At 37.9% G+C, this 12,700-nt stretch overlaps 1 protein-coding gene across 1 annotated transcript in view; it reads right to left on the reverse strand.

Annotated features, from left to right (window-relative positions):
- The window catches only part of LOC144957635 (uncharacterized), a 77,120-nt gene that overhangs the window by 44,394 nt on the left and 20,026 nt on the right, over window positions 1–12,700 (reverse strand). Inside the window, exons 14-21 of the mRNA XM_078888980.1 lie at window positions 12,293–12,429; window positions 10,783–10,900; window positions 10,279–10,410; window positions 8,505–8,699; window positions 7,579–7,830; window positions 6,140–6,356; window positions 4,981–5,150; window positions 1–66 (exon numbers count right to left, since the gene is read on the reverse strand). The exon at window positions 1–66 is cut by the window's left edge and continues 102 nt beyond it. Coding sequence (XP_078745106.1) covers window positions 1–66; window positions 4,981–5,150; window positions 6,140–6,356; window positions 7,579–7,830; window positions 8,505–8,699; window positions 10,279–10,410; window positions 10,783–10,900; window positions 12,293–12,429 — 1,287 coding nt within the window. The remainder of the gene's footprint in view (window positions 67–4,980; window positions 5,151–6,139; window positions 6,357–7,578; window positions 7,831–8,504; window positions 8,700–10,278; window positions 10,411–10,782; window positions 10,901–12,292; window positions 12,430–12,700) is intronic.

Consider the following 12,700-nt stretch of genomic DNA (forward strand, 5'->3'; position numbering starts at 1 on the left):
TACAGTTGGTTCCATCTGGACATGGGGATGTGCTGCATCCGTCTTCGTCCTCTTCGCATCGATCGCCTGGTGGACGGAATGGATAGCGGTGGTGGTGAATGAAAAGTATGATGACAATGGTGATAATGATGATGCGGAGGAGGAGGTGGAGGAGGAGGAGGATGAGTAGTAGTAGTAGTAGTAGTAGTAGTAGTAGTAGTAGGAAGAGGAGGAGGAGGAGGAGGAGGAGGAGGAGGAGGAGGAGGAGGAGGAAGAGGAGGAGGAAAAGGGGGATGAGTAGGAGAAATAGTAGTAGTAGTAATAGTAGTAGTAGTAGTAGTAGTAGTAGTAGTAGTAGTAGTAGTAGTAGTAGTAGTTGTAGTTGTAGTAGTAGTAGTAGTTGTAATAGTAGTAGTAGTAGTAGTAGGAGGAGGAGGAGGAGGAGGAGGAGGAGGAGGAAGAGGAGGAGGAAAAGGGGGATGAGTAGGAGAAATAGTAGTAGTTGTAATAGTAGTAGTAGTAGTAATAGTAGTAGTAGTAGTAGTAGTAGTAGTAGTAGTAGTAGTAGTAGTAGTAGTAGTAGTAGTAGTAGTAGTAGTAGTAGTAGTAGTAGTAGTAGTAGTTGTTATTGTTGTTGTTATTGTTGTTCCTTACCAAGATATCACATGTACACAGGCACCGTTTAATTAGAAAATTAAACGAGACTTACCTGTAAGTTGAAGTTTGATTGGGATTTTATAGACCCAAGAATATTCTTAGGCCTTGACCGAGAGAAAGCGTCCCTGCACATGCGCAATCACTATTTAAAGCTAATAGGCTACAATAGCTGTTACCATCAATTATCTAATTTAAAAGACCTCAAATTGATTTGCAATTTTGCAAAACGATGTATACATTCATGGGGTGGGATAAAATGGGAAGGGCGGTCAAGGCCTAAGAATATTCTTGGGTCTATAAAATCCCAATCAAACTTCAACTTACAGGTAAGTCTCGTTTAATTTTCTAATTTTATAGACCCAATGAATATTCATATGGCCTTGCCCGAGACTTTAAAGCCGTAACAGCTATTGTAGCGATCCAATATATAAACGGACATACACAATTATAAGCATATTCTTTCATTATGCTATATTAAAACGTTAAAACCTATGATAAAAGGAACGATGTCCTAAGCCATGAGGTTCCATATCTACTTTCATTCAGTATGTAAAAAGTTTTTCAAAACTATTGCAGCCTGTGTCCTAAGCCAGACACTGCATAGATAGTTATGATATACATTCATAACTCTGTGACTAAATTCAGACACAGGTTAATCATGTTTAATCTATTTGCAGCCTGTGTCCTAAGCCAGACACTGCATAGATTGTCAATGAGGTATTAAATATAACTCAGTCTGTGATTCCACCAGACACTGAGTAACAAGGTGCCATATTATGATTTCAGTAAAAATTACTGTAATTGGTCGTTGGTGTTTTCATTATCAGCCTGTTGTTAAATCCAGACACTGATAATTATGTTCATAATAAGGATAAATTACTCACATCAACGTGCTTTCCGTAACACTGCTTTCCCAAATGCAGTCCCATCATCTTTTACAATTGGTTTATTGTAGAATTTAGCAAACGTCTTCTGACCAGACCATGCTGCTACCTTAAGTATGACAGAAATATCTACATCTTTAGTAATAGCTGACGTGCTCGCAGCCCTGGTGCTGTGTGCTTTGAATATGTTTGTATTTATTCCCGACTTCATAAGAGTCAATTTAATCCATCGACCGATTGTTTCCTTAGTTACCGGTTTATGTGGACATGCATAACTCAAAAACAGTTGAGATGAATTTCTAAACGGTTTAGTTCGTTTTATATATTCTCGCAAATATGTTACAACACATAATCGTTTATTAGATGGGTATCCCGGTAATACTATGGAATTTTCATTATTTTTCGGGGTATTATGTTTCAATAATTTAGAAACATGAAAGATGGCCCGAGTTTGTGTAATATGACACTCTTCTAAATTTAACGAGTGAATGGTTTGGCATCTTTGTCCAGTGACTAAGGCACATAATGTGACTAGTTTGAAAGTGAGCATTTGTAAAGTTAATTCCTTACAAGGTGAGCATTTTTCCAAAAAATTTAACAATATTGAAACGTCCCAAATTTTGGTGTATCTTGGTTTGCTTGGGTGAGCCAAGAAAATACTTCTCATCAAACGTTTTATTTTTTTATCATCTCCGATGGAAGGTTGGTCGAAAATGCAAGATAATGCAGAACGAGCAGTATTAACTGCACTATAACAAAGTCCTTTTTTAGAAAGGTGTAATAAAAACTCTAGACAGTGTGAAACACTATATTCCTCGACATCCCACTGTTTATCAGAACAAAATTCAATCCATTTCTTAAGGTAAACATTGTATTGTTTAACAGTATTTGGTCTCCAGCCTTTCATTAAAGTCTTGACAACTCGTCGGGACAACCCTTGTCTTTTGAAATTGTTCCTGATAACACACATGCCATCAGTTGGAGTTTTGGGTATAATGGATGTACTGCTGAGTGGTTTGATGGTAAAATTAACACATTTTTGGCTTTCTTCAGAAAAAGAGGAGGAAGGCACATCATTTCCATAAGTTTTGGATACCAAGGGGCTATTGTCCAATGTGGCACGACCATTAATATCTTTGTACTTTGGTCTTCTTGGATTTTCCTGAGAATCCTGGAGATAAGATTAAATGGTGGGAAGATATATCCGTAAGTATCCCATTTATGTTGAAATGAGTTAATGGCGCAGGCTTCAGGATCGGGATAAAAGGACATATATATAGGTAATTGTCTGTTTGCACGAGAAGCAAACAGATCTATTTCAGGGCATCCAAATTTCTCACATAACCTATCAAAAACTTCTGGGTGTAATTTCCATTCTGTATGAATTCTAACTTTCCTACTGTGTGAATCAGCTATATTTGATTTTCCAGCTATATGACAAGCAGACAACCAGATTCCTCTTTCTTTATACCACAAGATGATTTGTTTAGTATAATAGTTAACAAGTCTAGAATGTGTACCCCCAAGATTATTAATGTATGAAACGGCAGTCTGATTATCCATTTGGATCTGTATATGACAATTCTTAAAATCACATAGGGACTGAATACCCAACAACCCTGCTTTGATTTCGAGAACATTTATGTGGAGTTTAGACTCCTCTTCTGTCCACATGCCGTGTGTATTTCTATCATTGAAAACTGCCCCCCATGCATAACTAGATGCGTCTGTTTGAATAGTGAAATCTGCATTACCATGAGAAATCATTTTCCCACTATAAACTCCCTCTTTAATCCACCATTGTATTTCTTGTACACATTCTTCATTAAGAGTGGTATAGTTATTAAAATTATAATTTGTCTCTAATGATTTGATTTTAAGCATTTCCAGTTCTCTATAATATAGCGGGCCATATTCAACCGCTGGGAAACTAGCCACAAAGACTCCAATTAATCTTGCTAATTCCCTTACTGTAAGGGAGGTATGACTCATCACATTCTTTGACATCTGGATGATATGATTTCTTTTATCCTCACCTAAACTTATTTTCATCAGTGTCGAATCTAGAATGAAACCTAAATGTAATAGCTTTTGCGTAGGTTCATATATAGATTTATCAGAGAGTTCAAAACCTAACGACGTCAGAAGTTGCTTCGTAATTATAACGTTTTCCTGACATGCTTTATGATTAGAGCCTTGTAGATAGAAATCATCAATGTACACACTAGACAAAAAACCTCTTTGTCTCAAAAAACCTAACACTGGTTTTAAAATTTTGGTAAACAGTCTTGGGCTATCTCGAAACCCCTGAGGCAAAACCATATATTTATAAACTTGACCCTCAAACATAAATTTTAAGTATTTTGTAAAATCGGGGTGCATTGGAATGCTATGAAAAGCATTGGATATATCAATACATGCCATGTAGCAATTTTGTTGCATAAGATTAAGGCACGTAGTTAGTCCCTCCATCTTGAAGTGAGTAAATTTAACAAAATTTTTATTCAAGCATTTGAGATTAAGAATGGGTCTGTATTTGTTGTTATTCGATCTTTTCTCTCTTAAGAAAATATTATTCATGTAATCTCCCTCTTCAACAGTGCTTTCCTCAATTACTTCTTGTTTCAATAATTCTCCAATTATAGCCCTTAATGCTATGGTTTCCTGTGCATTAAATTTCAATTGATAGGGAATTTTATTTTGAATTGGTAGAGAAATGAATTGGATTTTACAGCCTTTGACACATTGTAAAATTATTTTGTCTTCTGTGATTTTTTCCCAATTATGAATAAAATGCCTTGTTCGACCACCTAAAGCTAAATCGTTTCCTTCACTTACATTTAATATGGTTTGTTGCGACGACCCTGTTGTCGAGTTTTGTTGCTGAAGTTCTGGTATTTGTTGTTGTTGTTGTTGTTTTTGTAATGTTTTCCCCTGTTGTTGTACACAGGGTTTTTCCCGTCTAAAAAAGATAACCTTTTCTTTAAAAAGAACGGCTTGTTTTGATGTCTTTGGTATGGTTTGACACGATTGACTCTTTGAGAAACCTTCAGGGTTTCCGAGACATCTTTGACTTTTTCTGTCAGTTGTTTACCAAAAAGAGAGTCCTCGCATGGATACTGCTCAGAACACAATGACGAGAATTCCAATTTTACTTCAGATTTAAAATTCTGTCGTCTATGTAAATCCAGGCTGTGTGACCCGTCTGCTAACAACGCCACGGAATCTGCACAGGAATTAGTGATGGAGTCTATATCCTGTTGACAAACTGACTCTATATTTATTTTGGTCAGTTTTTCGAAACACATCGTCATGGCGCATAAGCTTTTCATGAGTGTTGTTTGTATTTTTTGAATACTCGAGTCAGTTTGTCTCGTCTCTTTTTGAACCATCTTAAAAATTTCTGGATTACAAGTAAGAGTCTCCATTCTGCCACAATTTTTAGGTTTAAGTTCCTTACCAGTATATCCTTCATCACATTTACAGGACGCCACCGTATAATACTCGGTTGTGTCGTTCGTATCCCGGGTTTCATCGTAGTTACACGTCCCATTCACAGCGCACTCACAGTTGTTGATTGTGACCACATTAGTCTCAGACTCGGCGTTCTTAGCGTCTTTCACAAAGATACTGAAAAAAAACAAAAAAAACAAAAGGGAATGAGATTAGCGGAAGAGTAGCGTCCCTTGATTGGACGTCACCTTACAGAGAGAACGTTAAAATGGTTTTGCGCGTGCGTCTCTCTCGTCCTCGCTTAATTCGTAGAGGATCGTACGATACTGAAGTGTGCTTGTTTTGTCTAAAACTTCATTAAAATAATCCTGTGATAGGCTAGTTATAGTTATAGCCCGAGGGCTGACGGCTTTTGTTTAACAACAATGAACGCCATCTCGTGATTGGTCCGTCAAATTTCCGGATGGCAAGGTTGTGACCATCTTAGCCAAGCGCATACTATCTATATCAGTGGTCCTTCAGAGTCCTCCAGACCTGCCTAGTATTACGAAAAAAATCGTGGAAATACGAATTTTTGTCTCCAGGTACAGCACAAAATTTGCTTTTTTCATTCAATAAATTTTGTTGAAAAGGAAAGTTTAGTTCCTTAGAACCGATATACAGGTCTTTGGGGGTATTTTGGGATCATGCTGATGGCAAATAATTTATTTCTAAAAGCTATTTAAAGTGACTTTTTTCTTTTTTCCCCTGAAAACTACGAATTTTTGAAATTTCAAGGAGGCAGCTCTGGGGCCTTCAGACCCATGGGGCAGGAGTTTATCCCGGTTTCTATCATGTGAAATGAACGAAATTAATTGTTTGCTACCCATTATCATCATCATCATCGTCATTATCATAGACATCATCATAATTATCATCATCACCATCATCACCACCACCGCCATCGCCATCCCTATAGAAGGAAAGAAAATGACGTCATTCAGCTCTTTGTTATTGTTTTCAGACAGCCGCGTGTGTTGGTGATTATTTCTCACTAAATTATATCAATCAGCTTATAATCGTTCAAGGCCTCACACATAATTTTGGGTGTTGGTACAGTATATCCGGCTGACAGTCGTTGTTAATATTTTACCTAAACGCATAGCATCAACACCAACCACCCGTACCTTATCGCCACGTTGCTGAGATTCTTGAGGGTCAGCTTGCCGGTCAAGATGTTGTCTTTGATCTCATATGTAAAAATGTCATCGCTGGGCTTGGTCATGAAGACAAATGTCAGTGCATCCCCATTCGCGTCGCTTGCATTCACGGCAAAAGTGGATTCTTCTCCAACTGTGGTATTGAGGACAACCTGCTCCTCGGAGATGACTGGCGCCACGTTATCTGAAGAAAGAGGAAGTGTGTATAGAATAGTGTCAGTCCATGACATAATCAGTCGGAAGGTGAAACTTTTGGATTTTTATTTTTTAATTAAATTATTTTTTAGCATTTTCTGAAAGAATAATATTCTCCCCAGAGCATTAACAAAATTATTGGAAGTAAATCGGGTGATTTTTCATGAAGTTATGGTCAGGTGTATGGGAAAGGTATCCGGCAACTTTTCTTAAAATTTCATACTTTTCAGCTTGACTAGCTGTAAAAAATATTAAGAAGTGAAATTAAGCTTTGATATTTCCCGAAGATGTGCGAAAGGGGTTGATTTAATCATTTATGACAAGAACTCATTTTGGATAAAAAATGACCTTCTAACAAAACTTGGCAATATCTCAGTTCAAACCTTTTCACCACCCAACTGATTATGTCAAATATACGAAACAGCAAAATATATGGATTTCATTCACTCATTCGTTAGTGCGGCTATGTGGTCTTGTGGTATGACACTCGCTTTCGGATCGGAAGAACCTGGGTTCGAGCCTCACTCGCTCGGCGCATAGTTGAGTCCTTGGAAAAGGCTCTTTACTCACATTCTTTCACCATACTCAGGTGTAAATTGAGTGCATGGCCCTCAACAGCGTTGTCTCTGTCGAAAGAAAATGTAATATCGCTTTAATAGGTGTCATGTCTCGTTCTTCATGTTGACAAGTTGCTGTTGGTCAGGGAACCTTTTGTAAATCGTTTGAGCACGTTTAGTGGATATTGCGCTTTATTAAAGCTCAAAGCTCAAGTTAATATAGAAATAGACAGACAGTAGAGTAAATATCGTTGTTAAACAAAGTATATATATATATATATATATATAAATCGGCATTATTTTTACAATCTCTTTCCTCCCAACCCCCCCCCCCCCCCCCATTTTTTGCCCTCCCAATCCTCCTTATGCTTCTCCTCCTCCTCCTCCTCCTCCTCCTCCTCCTCCTCCTCCTCCTCCTCCTCCTCCTCCTCTTCCTCCTCCTCCTCCTCTTTCTCATACTTCCTCCTACTTCTCTTTCAATACAATTTCTCCTCCTCTTCATCATCATCATCATCATCATCATCATCATCATCATCATCATCATCATCATCATCGCCACAACCACCAACATCACCGCCACCACCACTACAACTACTACTATCACCACCACCACCATCACCACAGCACACAACAACAACAGCAACAACAACTTACTCAAATCGTTCTCGTCGGATTTGAACGAATCTTGTCCATCCTTCGTTGCCTTGGCTAATGACTCATCCTTGGTGGCTACAAAATCGAAAATACAGGCCAGGTTGCCCGGTCCACCGCACACATCCTCAGCCTGTTTCCTGGTTTCCGGAGTAGCTTCATCCAAGAAGATTGGTCGGAAAGTAGCATTCCGGTAGTCCTCGGCCTTCTTTCCCGGTCTGTACGTGAACGCCGATTCGCTCGCCTTGATTTGCCCTGACGTACAGAAAAGAAAAAAAAAAGGATTGAGGATTTAAACATGGATAACAATGAAATTAGATTTGTAATGTGATGTCCGATGATAATGGTGATGATAATAATAATGGTGATGATGATGACAATGATGATGATAATAGTGATGGCGTGAGGGATGGTAAAAAAAAAAATAATAATAAAATATTTTTTTAATGTAACTTTTTAATAATAATAATAATAATAATAATAATAATAATAATAATAATAATAATAATAATAATAATAATAATAATAATAATAATAATAATACTAGTGATAATAATAATAATAATAATAATAATAATAATAATAATAATAATAATAATAATAATAATAATAATAATGATAATAATAATAATAATAATAATAATAATAATATATTTAAAAATAATAATAATAATAATAATAATAAAATAATAATAATAATAATAATAATAATAATAATAATAATAATAATAATAATAATAATAATAATAATAATAATAATAATAATAAATAATAAGATAGAAAAAGATAGAGAAGAAGAAGAAGAAGAAGAAGAAGAAGAAGAAGAAGAAGAAGAAGAAGAAGAAGAAGAAGAAGAAGAAGAAGAAGAAGAAGAAGAAGAAGAAGAAGAAGAAGAAGAAAGAGTTACCATAGACAAAATGAACACTCACAGGTCTGTCCAAAGTCGAATATTCTAGCATGGGATGAGTTGATTGAAATGGCCTGTCCGTCTCGTTCGACAAAATCATCACTGATGTTACCGTTAAAATTACCCAGCAGTCCCTTGGCCATGCCCTGGTAGTCCAAATTGACGTCAAACGAAAAATCTAGAAGGTTCCCAGTTTGTGTTACTCCTACTCCAATATCTGGGGGGTGGGGAGGGAGAAGAGAATGTAAATACATATTTTAGGTAACACGACGCTTTGTATGTTACTGTTTTATACTCATTTCTTCAGATCTTTATCTTACACCAGGGCCTATGCGGTCTAGTAGTATGACACTCGCTTCCGGATTGGAAGGTCCTGGGTTCGAGCCTCAACGCATAGTTGAATCCTTTCTGGAAAAGGCTCTTTACTCATATTCTCTCACTGTACTCAGGTGTAAAAACAAGTACCTTGCTATTAACAGCGTTGTCTCTTTCGAGAAGAAAATTGTAATATCGCCTAACAGACGTCATGTCTCGTTCTACATGTTACCTGTGGCTGTTGGTCAGGGACCACTTGTAAAGCGCTTTGAGCACGTTTAATGTTTGGTTTGGTTTTTAAGGGTTTTAAGGCGCTTCCAACACATTAAGGTCATATCAGCGCCAGTAAAAACGAAGAAAATGGGATAGTAAAAAGTTCTAGAATTACAATTAAAGCACCTAAGAAAATGTAAGACAAAGGGGAATTGGTTCAAATAGGAAACAGATGTAGATTCCAGGAGCACACTATCTAAGTACTTAGTTTGTGATCACCTAAAAGTCTCATCCTGACACAAGCACAGGTCCCCACTAAGAGGAACACACTCAAATGATTACAAATCATATGTAAAACAAAAACAATACATGCAAATCAGGGAGATGATTTACAAGGAAAAAATATCATCTCCCAAAACCCTAAATATAAATCTGACTGTTTCCTTTCCAGCTAGGCTATCCGGCCAGGGCCAGGACAAAACTAAGTAATTTCATCCCAATACACAGACAGAAAGCATGTTGGAAAACAGCTATAAGGGGATAGAAGACATAGCAAGTCCCTCCCTGCCCACTATGGGAGGTCAGGAACCCCACCCAGGAGCAAGTTTAGTGGATATTGCCCATGTATGGTCATCATCATCATCCATCGTGGCTTGTGCTCTTGAACACGTTGCCGGTCAGTTGTCTCCACGAATCACGATCCTCTGCGGTGCGCATGAAATCTGTGTTGCTTTTAAAATCACATTTGGCCATTCTTAGGTTATTTAAATAAGTCATTCTTTGTCTTCCCCTGGGTCTCTTTCCTTCGATCATCTCAGATGTTACCAACTTTTCTATTCCGTCTCTTCTCCACACATGTCCCAGAAACCGTAACTCTTTCTGATGGTATCGATCAATTTTCTTCCTTTTCTCACCTTCTCCAACACTTCCTCGTTCGTATACCTGTCTGTCCATGATAGCCTCAACATTCCTCTAAACACCATGTTGGTATGTTATCCATATTACTCTCATTGATTTTTTATATAAGACAAAGTGATACAAAGCTGCTAGATGATGTGAACTGGAAAAAGTATTAAACAAAATTGGATATAAAAGCTAAAAAAAATTATATTACATAATGTATTTGATATTTTCATTGTTGTTGTTGTTGGCTGAAGATGGGTTTTGTGCCCGAAAAGCTCCGTGTTTGGTAGTTTTATCTTTTTTGAAGCTGTTATATTCTTTTTTTATATTAAGTACATTGTTCTGTATTTTTAGAACAAACTTACTTTCTGAGGCAAAGAAGCTGATAACGGAAGTATTTTCCCTTCTAGCGGAAATGTCACCGACGACAGCTTGGAACTTTGGGTCATTGGCGTACCTGGTCGAATAGTCCTCTCCGTTCAAATAGACTTCCAAAACTGGCAGGAGAGAGAGGGGGAGGAGGGGAAGGCGGGGCGGGGTGGGGGGTGGGGGTGGGGGAGAGGATTGGGTTTGAGTGAAATAGTGCTGTCAGAAATGTTGTGTGAATGTGTGTGTGTGTGTGTGTGTTGGTGTTTGTGGGGTTGTGTGTGTATGAGAGTATGTATGTGTGGGTAGAATAAAAAAAATTGATAATGGTTGTCCAGTGTCGGTGGTGGTGATTACTACTACTACTACTACTACTACTACTACTACTACTACTACTACTACTACTACTACTACTACTACTACTACTACTACTACAAATTTACCCTTGGAGATGAATAAAGGGAATATTTTTAAAAATATATTTGTGATAAAAATGCACTTACCGCCATTGGCCAAGGCAGCACTGAAGGTTGTTCCGTTGGTGGTGATGCCTGCAATGGCACACCAAATGGTGGCATCAGTGATGTTCCCGTCAGCGCTGTAAGCACGACATGTTCGAGCCTAGGAGAACAATCAATAATATTAGAATGATAGCAATTGAGCTTTATATAGCGCAGTATCCACTAAATATGCTCTAAGCGCTTTACAAGGAGTCCCTGGTCAACAGCAACATTTAACATGTAGGACGAGACATGACGCCTGATAGGCGATATAACAATTTTTCGGATAGAGACAACGCTTTTAACGGCCAGGTACTCATTTTACACCTGAATGCGGTGGGAGAATGTGAGTAAAGAGCCTTTTCCAAGGACTCAACTGTGCGCCGAGCAATAATACTTCTTCTCCACCACCACCATCGCTTTCTTGATCTTCTTCTTCTTTTTCCTCCCGTTATTGTGAACGTCAATTTTCCAAAGACTATGCAATCATCATATAGATAGTATACACTTGGTTAAGAAGCTCACAACATTGCCATCCGGAATTATAACGGACCAACACACAAAACTGTGTGTAACCTTGATCGTTTAGAGTCTGGTTAATACAGTTTAGTGAGAATTACTCGTAAACGCGGATGGCAAAAAACAATAACGATGACCAGAGTGACGTCATCTATAAACTAGTATACTGCCGTACTCTGAAAAAACCCATGTTTGAAAATTTGGTCAGAAAACTCGTCCTTCATATATCGATCGATTTAAATGACTCTCATATTGGCAAACACTCTCGAACGTGCGACCTGTTCTTAATATAATTTTTCTGATTTTGATCAATTTAAATTGAGCTCATTTTATATACAATATCCGCTAAACGAGCTCAAAGCGATTTCCAAGGGGTCCCTGGCCAATAGCAACACTTAACAAGTAGGACAGGACATGACGACGCCTGTTGGGCGATATTACAATTTTTTAAAGGACAGAGACAGCACTGTTAATGGCCAGGTACTCGTTTTACACCTGAGTACGGTGGGAAAATGTGAGTAAAGAGCCTTTTCCATGGAGGACTCAACTATGCGTCGAGGCTCGAACTCAGGACCTTCCGATCCGGAAGCGAGTGTCATATTACTAGACTACATAGCCCCTGGTGTATGATAAAGATCTGAAAAAGTGAGTATAAAACAGTATCAGATAAAGCTTTGTATTATCTATAATATGTATTTACATTTTCCTCCCCCCCCCCCCCCCCCCTCCCACCCAGATATTGGAGTATGAGCTCGAACATGGTCAGGCAGCTGGGCCCATCCTGGCAATCTCTAAGGATGTGATCCATCGTCTGCTCTGGGCAACCACATGTACACGACCTAGTTTCAACCAGCCCCCACTTTTTCATGCTTCCAGCTGTTCTCCCAAGTTTTGATCGTGCTCTGTCCAGAATTACCCGAACCCAGGACCTTCCGATCCGAAAGCGAGTGCCATTCCACTAACCACATAGCCGCACATAAAATGTGAGAGTTACCTGTAGTCGATAGTTGATGTATTCTTGATCAGTGGGTCGTTTACCTTCAATGATAATCAAATGGTATTCCCCGTGTCCGTTAAACATGTACTGGTGACTGTCCAGGGTTTGAACGTGTGGGTCACCGAAAGCCCGACCTGAGAAGGACAGTGATGGACATGGGTGGCGAGAGTGAGGGTCAGATATTTATATATATATATATATATATATATATATATATATATATATATATATATATATATATATATATATACATACATATATATATATACAGATATTATGTAATTTATTCTCACCTACCTTTTTTTACACATTCTCCAACAACGTTGTTTCGTCCAGAATTTCTGGATTCATCAGGTAGGTCGTTTAGAGGTGTAATATATATATATATAATATATATATATATAT

Source organism: Berghia stephanieae, chromosome 12 (genome assembly GCF_034508935.2).
Source record: "Berghia stephanieae isolate SIO BIC M18660-M18661 chromosome 12, UCSD_Bste_1.3, whole genome shotgun sequence".
NCBI classification, from domain to species: Eukaryota; Metazoa; Mollusca; class Gastropoda; order Nudibranchia; family Aeolidiidae; genus Berghia; species Berghia stephanieae.